Source organism: Phocoena sinus, chromosome 12 (assembly GCF_008692025.1).
Source record: "Phocoena sinus isolate mPhoSin1 chromosome 12, mPhoSin1.pri, whole genome shotgun sequence".
Lineage (NCBI taxonomy): Eukaryota > Metazoa > Chordata > Mammalia > Artiodactyla > Phocoenidae > Phocoena > Phocoena sinus.
In genome coordinates, this window is record NC_045774.1 from 8,311,124 (window position 1) to 8,327,960 (window position 16,837).

General features: G+C 46.9%; 1 protein-coding gene across 6 annotated transcripts in view; it reads right to left on the reverse strand.

Moving 5' to 3' along the window:
- FNDC1 (fibronectin type III domain containing 1) overlaps positions 1–16,837 on the reverse strand; it is a 98,779-nt gene that overhangs the window by 53,476 nt on the left and 28,466 nt on the right. For 3 of the 6 annotated variants that reach the window (XR_004352530.1, XM_032651185.1, XM_032651186.1), the window contains 2 exons: positions 15,274–15,360; positions 14,780–14,848 (listed from right to left, as the gene is read on the reverse strand). The exons of 2 other annotated variants lie outside the window; for them this stretch is intronic. Coding sequence is in view for 2 of the 4 variants with exons in the window: in XM_032651185.1 (XP_032507076.1) it covers positions 14,780–14,848; positions 15,274–15,360 (156 nt within the window). In the remaining 2 variants the exon portion in view is untranslated. Of the gene's footprint in view, positions 1–7,225; positions 7,332–14,779; positions 14,849–15,273; positions 15,361–16,837 lie in introns of those variants that run through there. One more of the 6 variants, XM_032651189.1, reaches the window with a different exon arrangement.

A 16,837-nucleotide genomic window follows, 5' to 3' on the forward strand; every position in this document is an offset into this window, starting at 1 on the left:
AGACAAACCCAGCTGCTACTCCCCATGTCTGTTGTTGCCTTCCTGCTAAATGAATCCATTTAGAGAACTCTTCTTACTAAACTGAAAATCTCAAGAATCGCTCTAGGGACTTCCCTGGTGGCTCAGTGGTTAAGACTCCGTGCTCCCAATGCAGGGGGCCCGGGTTTGACCCCTGGTCGGGGGACTATATTCCACAGGCATGCCGCAAGTGAGACTCAGCACGACCAAATTTAAAAAAAAAAAAAAGAAGCTCTCACTGTTAACATTCTCAAGGCAAGGCATTCCAGTGGCCAATACTTAGTGTTCAACGTTTTGTTTTTACATCAATTTGGAGCTGATAAGCTTGGGAACAAGGGCTGTGGACCATGTGACAACTACACTGCCTGGTTCTGACAGGGGGCCACATTCTAGCCCTTTCTGGGGATCCAGTTACCTAATGAGTTTCCATATATCAACCCCGCCATCAGTCCTGACTAATTTTATTAAACTGGCAAATTCCCACCTAAGCTAACATTTCAACACTAAGACAAAATACAAAAACAAATGTCATGAGTTAGTGAGTTTCAATAGCACAGTAAATAGCCATTGGAGATGGTTATTCCGAAAAGCCAGACACCTGGCTCCAATGTCTTGAATCGAACCAAAAGGAATATCCTTTTGAATATATTAGCTGGAGCTATCTAATCAGTCACTGGGCACCGCCGTTCCTAAAGGCTACTGAGAGAATACCATATAATGGTTCAACAGATATTTTCCCCAGTTCACAAAGTAGAGATTACTGAGATTTTTTTTTGTTTTTAATCCAATAATGTAGTCAATGAACTAACTATACAGAACTTTGTCCTGCACCCTGGTGATGTGAGTGTAACCACTTTCGCTGGGGTTATACTACAATTTCAATTTTATTCCAAGTTCAGGGGTAGGCTCTCCATTGCAAGGTCTAGCCTTTATAAAAATTAGGGACCTCCAAGCAATTATGGAAATGACAAATACGCTTATCGCTCTAATTCAAAAGAAAATAATTTGCCCAAAGTGTTCCGTACCAACAGTCCAAGTTATTAGTGGCACAGCACTGATGGATCGAATGAGTTCCTGTATTAATCCTATGAGTTGATTACTCTTACGAGTTCCTAGTGGGAATCTCTTGATACATACTCCTAACAACGTGACATCCAGTGTTTCTAGGAAGGTACAGGCTGGCAAATCTTGTTAAGTGTTGTGGGTGACTGTGGGCATGGATTTTCTCCATCAGCATGTGTCCCTGCTGAACAGACTTTGTGTGGGTCTAGGGTAAGAATAGCTTTTTAAACACAAAGAGGGAAAATATCTTGTAAAAACCATTTATGGAAAGCAAAATCTGGAAAAGGAGGAGCATGTTTAGTCTCAATGAAGCTTTGGTTTGGTTTTTGAAGTTAGCACATTTTTGGAGGACATTCCTCAGAACAAAATACGCAACCGAGTTTAACTTTTCAGGGATGGAGTTTGTGTGATTTTCAGATTTATGTAAAGTTATGAAATAAACTTGACACGAGCCATAAGCAGGGGGATAGAGGTCGAGAGAAGAAATTTTAAAGGAAGCAAAAAACCTTGCTTCATTCTCTTTACATCTTCTAAGTCATGTTTTACTCCGTGCGCCCCCGATACAAACTATCACCACCCACAAAACTGAAGCCCCTCTCACGAGTGATGCCACAGCCTCTTCGAGGTGAACCCCCTGCAGCTGGTGTTCGGTTCCAGAGTGTCCAGCTTTGGGAAGGGGTCAGGGCTATGTTTTTTAAGAAGTCTATAAGGTGAAAATGATCTCTGCCAACAACATACGATGTTTACTTTACTTTTAAGAAAAGCTCATACCTCCTCGAGGGAACCTCAGTGAGGCGGGGGTGAGAAATGACTCCTGTTCAGGCTGCCACAGGCCATTTGCTCTGCTCGCTTTCCCAGTGGGACTGGCAGCGTCCCCCCAACCCACCTGGCTACCACAGCCTATCTCCCCAGCGGCAGCAGTAAACATGGTGGGCGTCCATGGTGCTGTCACCGACTTGACCGACCTCAGGGCTGCCCTCCATGGCTCTTGTGCTAAAGCCCCATGGGACACAACCACGCTCCCGTCCGCTGCAGAAGGCAGCACGTCAGCGTGGGACTTCTGGGATGATCTCCAGCAAAATGGGCAAAGCTACCGAAAACACACGCATGGGTCTCGCAGGAGTCAGCTGAAAAATAAATTACTGACCAGAGATGGCATTCCCCGCTCTGTGGCTCTGCCCCTGTCCTGGGGCCCTTCCAGCCTCCCATTTTAGTGGAACCAGCGTCCGTGGAGAGCGCACTTTTACGGGGGGACCTTGGGGAGTGTTGTAGGGCTGGGCTCCAGGACAGACAGCCCCTGACACTCAATAGCACAATTCTGAACAAACAGTAATAAGGAAAAAGACCACTGGAATGCCCCCAAATGACAGCGTCCCTGAGGAGGAGAAAGGCGTGTTTCCAGGAACAAGGAGCTCGGTCCCAGACAGCACAGGCTTTTGCCTGAGGTCCTGACCCACGCCAGGCCCACTGAACGTCGGCCATGCCACCCCCTCGGACTGTACAGGCTTTCCCCCAGGCTCCAGCCTGCTGTCTAACCCTCCACTCCAGGGTTCGAGAACGAGGCGAGGCCTGCCGAGCAAGCTCTGGGAACAGGGCTGAGGCTATAGTACAACCAACCACACTGACTACCCTCTACACAACCTCCCAGTTTGTCACGAGCTCTTGCATGGCTCATTTTAATTGTCCTTCCAACATTTCCCAGGTGAGTAGGATCGATGTCGTAATCCCCACGAGAAAACTGAGGTTCGAGAGGTGAAGTAACAGACCCAAGGCCACACGGCTAAGTGCCAAGAGGCAACCTGAATTCAGCCACTGAGGCCAAGTTCCCTTCTCGTCCACCTATGCCCCTTCCATTCATGCTATCCCCTTACCCACGAGCCATCCCACCAAACACCCAACCTCTTCTGCTAATGAAGGTAGGACAAGGGTTCTGAGCTGGCCGGGCCCCCTTCCGAGTGAGAGCATAACGCCTTGCACAGTAGGCAGTACACGTGCATGTATGCGTTTTTTTTTAATGGATCAGACAGTATACTCAGCAGGTAGCTAAGGAACCAGACCAGGCCCCTCCCCCAAGACTGTCCGAGACAACTGCCCCCAGACTGCGCAGAGGCCACTGACTCTGGAAACCAGAGTGAGGTGACAATGTCACCCCCCAACACACAGCCCTCCATCCTTCAAATCTCTGAGTTTAGGAAAGCCAACCACAATTTTTTTCAAGTACTTTCAAATTTTCCTTCCTTTAAAATTCTGGTGATACATACTTTCAACAGCTTTTATAGATCTTTTATAGATCATCTGGGAGTCCTCTTTTAAGCTGATGTGCACATGAAGAGAAACTATTCATATGGTTCAAATTCACTTGCAAGGGGATTATCTGTTTTCTCTAAGCCGTATGTGATAGCCTCACAGAAGCCTTCTGAAATTTTTCTAATAAATCCCTGTAAATCTTTTATCTTGAAAACAGGAAGTCACAATTGCCAAGAGGAGTCAAGTTCACATCCACTAGTGCCGAGTGTATTTTAAACTTGGCAGGACAGACTCCGTCCATCACTCTGGGTACCGCATAACCAGGTAGATGTTGCGCAGAACGGGTCAATCACAGAAGACCTACAGTGATTACACACCGTATGCTAGGCAGGTCAGCTGGGTGAAACAATTACCGTGTAGATTATGATAAGTATTCAAAAGCCAGGTACAATTAGGACGTCTCTCCCAGGACTTCCATGGTGGTGCAATGGTTAAGAAGCCTCCTGCCAATGCAGGGGACACGGGTTCTAGCCCTGGTCCGGGAAGATCCCACATGCCGCGGAACAACTAAGCCCATGCGCCACAACTACTGAGCTTGCACTCTACAGCCCGCGAGCCACAACTACTGAGCCCACACACCACAACTACTGAGGCCTGTGCACCTAGAGCCCGTGCTCTGCAACAAGAGAAGCCACTGCAATGAGAAGCCCGCGCACCGCAACGAAGAGTAGCCCCCGCTCGCCGCAACCAGAGAAAGGCCGCACGCAGCAACAGAGACCCAACGCAGCCATAAATAAATAAATGTATAAAAATAAATAAATAGAAGAATGTCTCTCCCGATTTGTATCGCCAGCTATGCAAATTGGCAAGTATTCTGAAATTGGAGGGAATTAAAATCTGTTTTTATCACAAAGAAAAAACTCCAAAATTCAACATGACACTTTGCCCATTTACAATTCAATGCTAGTTAAACGTGTCATTTCTGAATTGGGCTTCCACAGGCTCAGAAGTAGGGGTCTGAATCTGAGTATACCTCTCACTGCCTGTGTGATTTTGAGAATCCTCCCAGAACCTCAATTTCCTCCTCTGTAAACTAGTGTCTAGCACACTGGGTTTTGTAATCGAATCCACGTAAAGCATTTCACATCGTACTGGCATCTATCAAGCACGCAGTGCCTGTTGTGTTTGTGGTCGTGATAAAAATGAAATCGCCCACTTATCAGATTCAGTGGATGGGTGGGTGGCTCCTTCCAGAAAGTGAGCTGTGGGTGTATCACAAAGCTTTTCGTGATGCCCTGACACACAGTGGGCACTAAAAAAATGGGTTCCAAAGAACCAGACGTAAGCAAAAGAGATGGACTTACTGCCAAAGCCTCTAAAATATGAGGCTGTCTCCATCCAGGTGACTTTTTTTGCACCATAAGTAGAAAGCACTGTTCATTGCCCTCATCAGCATCCCAGTTACCAATCACTCTGAGCGGGTGCCTCCTCTTCGTTGGCATAAAAGTACACGGCCACCGCTGTCTGGAACGGCTTTCCCTGGCCTGGTCTCAGCTAGCAGGACATTCTCGTTTTCCAGGAGAATGTGAGGGATCACTCAGTCTAGAGCTTCGCAGAGTAAGTGGTCTGTCCCACTTATGGACCAACCTGACTCCCACTGTGCTGACCTCCAAGCTTTGAGAAGATGGCCCTTATCCTCATGCCAGGGCGCTCACTGGCCTTCCACTCGCCCAGCCTCTGCCCCAGGCAGCCTCCCCGGCCTCCCCAAGCAGCAGACCTCAAGGCCACCAGGGACACTGGCCGGAGGGTGGGCGGGATTCCGGCTGCAAGGCGCCGTCCTCAGGCTGCACTGTACATCAGAACACCCGAGGGCTTGTGAAAACACACCCGCCTCCCACGTCTGTCTGTCTGGGTGAGATTCCAGAGCTTGTATGTGCTTTCGATGAATAAGCATGATTAGGAAGTGGAGAGGGGGCAGGGGAGGGGGAGGGAAGATGCGTTAGAGGGGGTGACATGAGCTGTCTCAGCCGGAGGAGACAGACACGTGCTTTGCTGCCCTCACTGTGAGTCTGGGTCCCCTGCCCCCCCGACACGGGGGCCGGTCAGCAACACCTCACAGCCTCCGTCTGCCAAGGGCTCCTTCTTCCTGGCTGAATTCTGACAGACAATCCTCCCGCAACACCTCTGATGAGTCCCAAAGCCCTGCAGGACCTCAGTCCATTTAACGATGGACCGACTTGTCTATTTGGACAGGCCCAGCTATTTAACAAGGAGAAAGGAAATCTCGTGGCTTCATTTTGGAATAGCACCTGTCAGAGCATCACCAACCTTCCTAATCTATTGGATCCCTACGACGTAAGTCATTTGACAAGCACCCTCACAATAACCCAATAAACACCCCACTGACAGACAAGAAAAGCGAGGCTCAGGAAGATTAAGGGAGAATCTCGAAGCCGGGCAGCAAGAGGCACTAAGCTGGCATCGGAACCCCGGTCTGTCGGAGCTGTAGCCCTGCTTCCCTGCACTGGTATTCCGAAACTCACGGTGGCTGCAGTGCTGGCGTCGCCAGCAGCTCCCTGTGGCATAAGCGTGGCTTATGTCACAACCCCTTTTTGAGGGGTTGGGAGAAGAGAGAAGGTCTTGAAAGAAAAAAAAAAACCAAAACACCTTGATCTCCCCCGAGCTAATCAATGTCAATTACGAATCATGTTAAGGATTGGGGAAGCCTTTTACAAAGCATTTAAAACTAACTTTCAATACAGACAAACCCAAGTGCCCTCGGTTTAAGATTTCTGCCGCCCCCCGTCCAGGTTTCACAGAGACTCCTCTTTCCTGCTTCCTAGGACCACGCGGGGACAGCCAGGCTGTCACCAGATGAGGAAGCCACAGGGAATCCTACTCAACGTGGGGTATAGAAAGGGATGGTGCAGTTAGAGGCCAACCCCACAGGCCAGTGGGGTCCTCAAAATCCAGCAGGACTGTCTCAGAAACAAAGCAAATGCTTCAGCCAAACCGGGACCACTCCATTCCAACCATGTTGTTTTGTTCGGCTGTTTGTTTCACAAAAGTGCTGGCTCACTTTACCACTGAACAGAGCTCCTCAGATGCTTCACCAAGGTTTATGTAACAGCAGAGAAAATGAGCTCAATCCCCAGAAGCCTGGAGCGTGGCAATTTAGCCCCAATCTCGGTTTTATCCCAAAATTGCATTTGAATTTTATAGACTATAATATTTCGGTGTCTGTTTTAAAGTCAAAAATAACATTTTAAATAACCGGCCATCAAGAAACCACTACCCATCGGATCTGCGTCGTTTACCTCATGCCTTCCTGGACTCCTGGCAGTGCCATGTTCTCCCGAGTTCTGAGAACCCAGTTTGAGAAGCCCCAAGAATGAGCGGTATGTCATCAGCTTCAGGACGTCATCCAAAAATGTCAATCAGTGGCTGACTCTGACCCCAGTGGTGCTATGAATATCAGTGAAAATTACACCATCAATGTCACCGCACAGGACTGAGGCTGCAAAGGCCAGGTCGCCCCACGATGGCAGCCAGCAGGACATTAACGACACAGGCAAACTCTGCACAAGCTGGCGACGAAGCCGTGCTCTACGACCAGAACAAGAAATCAGCAGTCCTATAACTTTGCATGGACACATCCCTCAGTCTTACAGATCATAAGCCCTTTGAGGGGCGTCTCTCCCTACGTTAAGCCAATAATTTTTCTCCACCACCACGAAGGCAGAGCTAAGGTCTCTGCGTCCTACTCAGGGCAGTGGCTCAACTACAAGCCTGGAACAGTGACACAGTTGCCGACGTGCTCAGCCACCTGCATCGGGGCCTAGGGTGAGCCCTTGCCTGGGCCCAGCTCACTCACTCCCCATCCCTGGCCCAGCCTCACCTGACTCAGGGTGGAAGGAAGGACGGGGCCCTCCTGCAGGTGACCCGCTGCAAAGCTTCCTCCACGAGGGATGTGAAAGCACATCATTAGAAGCATCTGCTGGGCCCATCTGGTGGTGCTTCAGTTCTCAGCCACACTTCCTGAGGACTCAAGAGGGCCACAGAAAGCAAAAGAGGCAATCATCCTCTCCTGAGCTCCTTAACGGCTGAAATGTGGACACCTGGCGTTTCCTCACCTCACAGAGGACACAGAGCCTGCTGGTCGATGTAAGCTAAGAGGAAGGGGTGTTAAAAATTCTAAGAAAAATTATTCAAAGCTTTTTTTCTGGTTTGGTTTGTTTTAGTCTAAAGCTCTTCTGCATTTGTTTCATTTGGGAGTAGTAAGGCAGCAATGCAGTTGTTTTCTGGGTGTGAAAGACCTTTTTCCTATCCATTATTTCCATTTTTAGCGCTCTCCAACATGCAAATGAAAGATCCCGTTACAATATATGAATAAGTTGACAACTGAGAAAAGAAAGTGCTTTCCTTCAGGACTGACAGCTTCCTTTGCAGGGAGCCTGTATAAGAAGCTGCAACCCTCTTCAGTGACATCACTGCCCCTCCCACCCTCTTTTTCACTCAGACGTCAAAAGAAAAGCCGGTGACAGATACGCAGTCAGAAAGTGGCATCCGGCTCCCAAGATGCTGGCCTTATCGGGCCGGTAGGTTTATTAAGTACTGCAGGTTCCTCTAAGACTTGACGGCCGACATTCCATTCAAGGCCACACACGGGGGGACAGTGGGGACAGTTCGTCTACCCAGCTGTCCACAGCCCCTGCCCCACCCACTCGAAGCAGCCACTCACCAGCCTCTGAAATAAGCGCCCGTCCATGGGAGGAAAGGGCCTCTCTCACAGTCGCTCGTTTCCTAACAATTCACTGAAGGGAAAATCTGTGCACAGATATTTACACTCACCAGTGTAGGCATGGAGATGAAACACCGCAAAATGTGGGTTTCAGCCCTGCTGTCCTGGAAGGCTGCTCACCACTGCTGCCTCTTCCGGGCAGCTGGCCGGCGCCGAGTCCTTCCCATGGCATTCTTGTTTGGGCTAAAACTCCCGAGTTCCCACCCAAGAACGTCTGGCTAAATGACGTTAAACAGCTCTGCACACAAGCATCTGCTGCCTACTTTTTATGATTAAAGAACAGCCTCTAAGGTAGGTGAAGTCTAACCGCATTCTGATGTGAGAGGCGGCTTTGAAACAGGCCCTCACATAGAGACCTGAGCCCCAGGATGAACGTGGAGAGAGGTAACCCCGCAGCAGGTGGATCTGACTGTGTCTTCACAGAGTAGCCAGCCCTGAGGAACTCCAATCTCCAAATGCATTCAAAGCCACCCTTCCCCCAGGCCCCGCCAAGAAACAGGGGGGCAAGAACTAGGATCTCTGACTAATGACAGTACCGCAAAGTGACGACAAGGTGGCCTGCCCGGGGCCAGCCCCAGAGCCAGCAGCTAAACGGGACGGGGGTGCCCGACCTCCTGACACACTGCACATCCTCCAGAGCACAGGTGTGGAGAAGAGGCAGCCTCCAAATTCATTTCACTCAACAAACACGTCCTGAGCACATACTGTGCGCTTGGCCCAGGCTCTGGAGATACAAAGATGAGTAAATCATTTTGCCCTGCCCCAGAAGAGCTCACCATCCAGACCAGGAACCACAAACCAGGTCTGCCCTGTGAACTGCACACTTAAAAAAACACTAGGGCTTCCCTGGTGGCACAGTTGTTGAGAGTCTGCCTGCCGATGCAGGGGACGCGGGTTCGTGCCCCGGTCCGGGAAGATCCCACATGCCACAGAGCGGCCGGGCCCGTGAGCCGTGGCCGCTGAGCCTGCGCGTCCGGAGCCTGTGCTCCGCAACGGGGAAGACCACAACGGTGAGAGGCCCACGTACCGCAAAAAAAAAAAAAAAACAGAACACTAATAATTGCATGAGAGAGCTGCTGAAAATAGAACGTCACAGACAGTATTAATTCCCTGTGGGCCAAAGAACTGTTAAATTGAAACCAGTGCGTGCAAAGAGGACAGTCTTTGATTCATAATTTAAAAGTCTGAACTGGGCTACACTTAAAGCTCAAGTCCAAAACTCAGCAGCCCCAGGATCTGGCTCCAGGATTACCTGACGACCGCCCAGGGCGGCAGTGCTGTCTGTGGTTCGCCTATTGCTGTGCCACCCAGGCTACTCTCTCCCAGAGTCATACACACACGCATCAGTTTAAGCGAGTTAACACGACCGTCTCCTTGGCTCATTTGGCAGAATGCCTGCCATTTGCATCCAGAGAAGGGGAGGGCGCCACTTCCAGTGTATCACTGGAGACAGTTCTTTATCCTGGACACCTTTGTGTATTCAGTCACCACCCCAACACCCAGAAACTATAATTCAGTGTTTCTTCCTTGGCTAATACGCTTCCTGGATTTGCTGACCTAAGACACTCCAAGTAGGGGGGAGACTAAGGGAAACAGCCATTTCTCAGGAATGCTTCCCAACTGCTTGCAAAGCTTAGGATCACTCATTCAAAGTGCCTTAGTGTCATTAATTCATGAAATTTCAAAGCTGAAAGGAACCCTAGAACCTTAGAAGGAAGCTTAGAACCTGAGAAGCTTCTTAGAACAGAGCCTGGAGCCTTCCTGGGGAGCCCCATCGTTGTATGTCTGAGGGGCTCAGAAGGTCAGCTCTCACTGTTGGCTGAGCCTGAGTCTGGGCTGCAACAGTGTGCAGTGATGATTACGGTTTGATGGATTAATTACGCTCTAAGTTAAGAGATTAGGGAAGGAGCCCGTCTCAAGACAATGGGTTAGAATTTTCAAATTCCACACCAGTCACATCTATATAAACAAACCAGCAAGAAAATGTACCTGGAGATGGGTGCTCATTTTGATGAACTACTGATAGAAGAGACCAAAACGCATGCTCGGGGCACGCCTTCCTGATATGTCCACAGACATTTCCTATGAAAGGAGTGCCAGGGAAGAAAGGGAAGAGGCCAAGCTTCGGTTTTCGGGGTTTCATAGTTTCACTGTTTCAGTGTCAAATAATTTGACACCTGTTCAAATCAGCTTTTGAGCCAGTTCCTGTGGGGGAGGGGAGGCTCCAAAGTTGAATCCGACCCCAGAACAGCCCTCGGGTCTAACCACACTTGCAAAGAAGCTTTACGTGTCTCAAGCCAGCCTTAAAGAGAACAGCAAACTTTCCTCAGAGCCAGGAGGACGGAAGGGAGACGCGAAGGCTTAGAAGTCAAGAGGGGGAAGACAAGAGATGTCACCCTGATGACCTTTACTTCCCAGGGAGGCAGGAAACAAGGTTACTTGCTAGAAGTGATAGGAAGGCAGGCGGGATAAGAAGCCCGAAGAAAGTGGCCACTGGGGGAGAAAGAAAGGAAACCGAGTAAGGACAGATCATTGCCAAGCAGAGCCGAGGGCCCAGACGAAGTTAGAAAACCAGCTACAAGAAGCTGTCACAATGCGTATCAGCTCAGCTCTTTATTTCTCCCACAAGGCTCAGCAGTTAGCACGCAGGAGGGAAAACCAGAGAGCTGGGGGAGGGGGGTGTCTGGCATATGGCCATGCTGCCACGAGTGCGGCTGAAATGCTGGGGACCCAGATGAACTAAGCAAGAAATGAGCCAGGAGACGGCTTCTGGACTCTGGAAAGGGGAAGGGTCTACAGACCCAAAGCCTGATTGGATCTGAAAGAAGCTTCTGACATGAGGGCACTGAAGAAGTGAGATGATGGGGAATTTCATGATTCTAGACTGTGGAGGAGAGCAACTTCTTCTTAAGTGACATGAGTGAGACTATCAAAGGGACCACTGTCACGGAGGTGGATGCAGTCCAGGACATAGGTGTGGCAAGGCGTACAATAAGCCAAGTGCCCTCAAGCTATCTGGATTCAGGGAGCAACCTGGGGATCAGGGGGTGACTGTGATAAGGAAAGTAATGGCTGGACCACAGGTATCATGCCGCTGTTGGTTGAAAATGGCCTGAGAATTGTGAACTCTGTGCCGAACTTGAGTCTGAGCTATAATTTAACTGTAAAAAAAATTTTTTTAAACTAAGTATAATGTAAAGAAAATATGAGGCATAAATCCGACTTTTATTTTATGTCTAGTTTGGGCACCATAGCTCAAGGAAAGCACAAAGGACTAGGTTGTTAGAAAACCATAACATTATTAAAAATACATGTGATCCTACTGAGAGCTAAAATTTCCCAGATGAAGAGCTAGTGAGAGCGGATGAATTGTCCTCTGAGGCCCCGGGCTGGCTGGAAGCAGAGGTGGACCGTGGTCCTCATTTTGACTCCCAGTGCCTGGTTCTGCAGAGAGCAGATTACCCAGATCCCGTCACAGGAAAAAAGCTAAAACAACTTCAGAAAAGTCTGCAGGAAAGCTAAATAATAGGATTCCAATAAGTGAAGGGACTTGCAGCATCTCTTCCCTGGGACAAAACAAAGGCAGATGGGTTTACAACTCAACAGGAGAGGTTTTACATTTACATACTAAGAACACTTTCTAACAAAAAGATGGGAGATGAGCTACCCAAAGAGGAAGTCTAAACTTCTGCCCTAGAATTGCATTTTTGCTTGGTCCTATCATTTTCTGAGTCCTGAGAGTGTCCACATTTGCTTGAGTGACCATCTGAGAATCGCTCAGGTCCAGCCCACCTCCAGGACTCCCTGCACGCTTTTCCTCCCGTCTTGTGGCTTCTCAGACAGTCCCCATAGGCTCTCAGCCATCTTACTGGCACCTCCCAGGCTCCGCCACCCTGCTTGTTCTATTTCACAGTGCTGTTGGTTTTTCAAAGAATTTATGATTATGTTACAGGCTAAATTTTGTGTCTCCCCACCCCCCAAATTTTTATGTTTAAGACCTAAACCCTAGTTACCTCAGAATGTGACTGTGTTTGGAGACTGGGCCTATTAAGAAGTGATCAAGTTAAAATGAGCTTATTACTAAGGTGGCCCTAATCCCATCTGACTGGTGTCCTTAGAAGGAGCAGAAATTTGGACACACAAAGATACCAAGGATGCATGCCCACAGAGGGAAGATAAGCCAAAGAGAGACAAATCTGCTGACACATCAGGAGAAATCAAATCTGCTGACACCTTAATCTTGGACTTCTAGACTCTAGAACCGTGAGAAGATAAATATCTATTGTTTAAGGTAACCAGTCGGTGATATTTTGTTATGGCATCCCTACCAAACTCATACAGGTTGTATGCATTACCTTTTGCTTACAGGTTTATTGTCTTTCTTTCCCACTAGAATGCAGTCTTCATTAAGGCCATTAAGGCCCTTGTCTATCTTATTCACTATGGCGTCTTTTGCACCCAGAACTCTGCCTGGAAAGCTGCAGGCCCTGAATGAATGAATTAAATAATTAAAGTCCTGTTTTTAAGTAAAGACAATGAGGTGAAGATAGATTCCAGCCAGCAAAGGAGGCCTTCTGAAATCTGAACTGAAACCACTGTTTCCAGCAGAATAAAAGAACGGATTTTCCTCTAGTTTCAAATAAACACCGGAAGAACGTGAGGTATTACTGATCAAAGCACTAGAGCCAACCCCGGGGCCTCACACCAGGTGCAGATGGTAATGTCTGCGTTCCTAGGACAAATCCCTTCCTTTGCATGAAGATACCTGGAATTCAGAACAGTACTTCTTTTGTTCAACAGGATTATCATATATTAACAATTTCCTCAGAAAAATAGCATAGCATATTTTCCAGGCCATATTAAAAAAGGTACAGATGCATGTTGATCCCTTATTGATAATTTCCCATAAATTATTTTTTTTCCCATTAACAATGAAATATAATTCTTTTCTGGAGCACTGTAACCAAGTCTATGCGTTCTGTATATGCATTTTTTTAAAGTTCTGTTTTATATCATATACTGCAAAAGGTTTTGGCTAGCAATTTCTTCCAGCATCTTTAGTAACATAATGTATGGCAAATACAGTGTTATGTATTATAGCAGAGCGTTCTTTGGCAACTAGGGCCTACAGAGGCTCCTGCAGAGAGAGATTAAAGGATCTCACAGTCCATAAAACCAAGAGTGAGCTGGGGCATGACTGTCTGTGGTTCCCAATTCCCAGGGTTTCTGTCACATGTGCTTACTCAGAAAGGACACACACACCCACTCTCACACACACACCTGTTTCTATTAAAGAAGGCATAAGAAATTAACTACTTAAGAAAAAGTAAGGAAAGTACTTGTTCTAAAACTGCCATTCAGAAAACTCTATCAGGAAGATGATAAAAATAAAATGGTTATTTAAAATACAAAGTATAAAATTCAAATACAAGGCACAGTACATCTGTCAGTAAAAGGTTTATGTGTGCCTGTGAATGTTTACATGTGTATCTTTAGGGCAAGACAACCTCTGAAATAAACATCCTTTCCTATTTTGCACATTTCCTAGGTGTACTACCTTCTTGACTCTTGTACTGTCAATGTCTTCCAAGGTTTGATCCTTGGCTTCTACTCTTGTCTCTCCTAATTCTCACCCACTCATCACTCTCCCTGCTTTAGTTTTCCCTCTACAGCATGACTCCTAAACCCATACCTACCTCTTGCTTCTCTCTTCCAACTTTCAGGCCCTCATCTCCAATCACCTATAAGACATTGCCACTACATCCCCTCACATCCAACGTATTTAAACAAGAACATATCACCTTTCCTAGAAATCCAGTTTCCTTTTCTGGTTGTTTTGTTCTTCCACTCTCTTTTTGTCTAAAGCGGACTTTGAAAACTGCCTACACCCATCAAATCTGACCTGAGAAGCAGATTAGGGTCGTTGGTTTCCACATACTCACCTTCCTCTCAACAACAATACCAGATTGATGTATTTAAAAACACTGCTCCTTGCCACACTGCCTTTGGGATATCACCCAACCACACTCTGAAATAACTGCTTTCATTTTGCATTGTTGTTTAACCATGAATCAAACATATTCATGAAGCACACAGGAAATGTCAACACGTCTCTCAACAAGTAAAACAATATGGCCAGACAACATCAACATCCAAATGATAAAACACACATATATACAAATATGGAGCAGAGATGGAAGGCAGGTTATCAAACATATCACAAAGTATCCCATGGATAAGAAAAGAGAGAAAGCCTTGATGCAGCATGTCAGCCAATCAAAGCCACTGTTTGGTGGGCCCCATTCATTTCTGCATCCACAGGTAGAAGAGGTGTAAATTTCCTCATCGGGCCAGGACTGCCATCTCAACCACCATATTTGCCTGTTAACAGTGCAACAGCATCCCCAGATGTAGACGAAGACATGCCCCCACACCAGAACATGAAAGAGCAGTGAGGAGTGCAGACTGCAGACTGGCTGCAGTCTGGTCCATCCGGTGCAGAGCAGATCGACCAAAACTGTGCGGCATGTGTGTTAGTTTAGCGATGGGAACCGAATGAAGGTTTGTGAGCACATGTGTGTGTGACAGAAGCACGGCCCTCTTTTGAGATGGTGCTTCGGTGAAGACATGAACCGAATGAGCAAATAGTACCTGTGACGGTTTCATTAAATGGTCCTGGACCCTTAATGGGAAAACCATCAATCTTGATCCATTCACCTCCTAAATTAGGAAAATGTAACTTGATAGTTAGAAAGGAGGACTGTTGTATTGTCCACATTTCAGTGCATCCCTAAACGCATATTTCAATGGTCTCTTCAACAATCTTCCAAAGGATCTGCTCAGGCCATACGAGTGACTAGGCCCCTAACCTGTATGGACAACACACATTTTTGGTCTTTTATACATAGTTTACTCTAATGAGTACTCCGAAATTTAAGACAAAACGCTAATAACCTACATCAAAATTATTTTAAAAGAAGGGATAAATCTCTCCTAGTTTTCAATCTTCCAGCTTGCCATACAAGTCTAAAAATTTCTTGTTTGGGAACTCTTTAATGATTCTAGATTGGTATTGACCTGATGAAGCAAAGAATCTCCCAATCTAAGTCATAAAAATACAGCCTCCAATTCTAGATAAGACTTACCAGGCAGGCTCTCAGCTCTGTAAACTGGACGGCTCACTCCACTGTTGTTTTCTGCAGTAACCAGCACAAAGTACACTACCCCCGGCTCTGAAACATATGGTTTATATCAAGCCACCGTTTCAAATCTCCAAGAACGACAATTTAAGTCACCGTCTTCCTTATACCAGTTATAACCAAACATAAAAATCTGAATTAAGTGACCAGTCTAACTATAGCTTTCTCTCTTTTCTTTAATCAAAATCACTGACATTCATCCCAGGCAACTGAAGCACATCTGACCAAAAGAACACAAAATTTATTTAATACAAAGTACATGACATGTGTAGTAAACCTGGATTCATGAACAGTCAACAAGAAAAGCTTTTGCGTTTTTTTTAATGTGAAATCAATGTAGGAAACAGGCATGCACTGTCCACTAGATAACTGATTTAACCCACCGTGTTAGTAACTACGAAGAATATTTCCCAATGGAAACTCCAAATGGCAACCTCCAAAAAATAGTGAGAAAATTTCAGTGTAACTCATAAAATTTAGTGCATGGGAAATCTTCATGGGAAATCTTTATTTATGCAATAAATAAAGCTACATGGAATTTTCCTCTTTTCATAATAAAATATTTCCCTTACTATGTGTACATGCCGTCTTTGACTATTTCAACAAAAATCTAGAAAAACATTTCCTGGGATCTTGGATATGCTAAGCTTGAAATAATTGGGCTTCATTTTTTGACGTGCATCTACAGGTCAAGGACACATAGCGGAGGTCTCTTTGGCTGAGACTCTGAAGTTGCTGGGATGCAAAAGGAAACCTAGACACCGTGTTACAAATTGAGGGTACCCTGAACTTGCGGCTTCGAAAGCAAAACTCTAGTAGTGCTGGTTTTCCTCCAAATGAATTATTATCTTATGAAAGGTAAGTGAAGGTGCCAATTCCTTGAAGAGATGAAAGTTTGTGGGCACTTGAGGGCATGAAGGGTTGGAGAGGTAAGAGCTCCGTCAAAGGCAATAACGTTTATTGCATCGCTCAAAGTGAGGAGTGCTCCTTTCACAAAACTTCAGTTCTCAAGCCAGAGGCCCAGGGGCAGCTACACATCTGGGACCCCTGCTATGCTCAAGACTGGTCCGCCTTCTGTCTGACCATGGCAGGGCCTGATGGCATTGAGGGCTTGGCACGACCTGCCGGACTAACTGGGAAATGCTCTAGGTTCAGACAAAAAGCAAAACCAGGTTTCGCCAGGCACTTTTCCTCTTCGCTCTGAGCTTATTCGTATTTCAAAGAAATTTCATCAACGTGTCTCTGATTCTGTTCAGTTAACTCATCAGAAAGATGCTGGGGAGACACTCTCAGTCTGCAGTGAGTTCTAGGGCTTTCTGTCTGCATGTTTTTCTTCTCTGCAGCAACCCTAACAACCCAAGGGTTGAGCAAGCACATGTGACGCTGCTCGTGCCTTTGGTGGGACAGAAACTCCATTTAACCTCACAGTAGGACCCTGTGGGGCCCTAGTGACGTGGAGGAGATTCAGATCCAGTGAAATGTATGTTTCGCTGGAACCGTGAAGACGGGA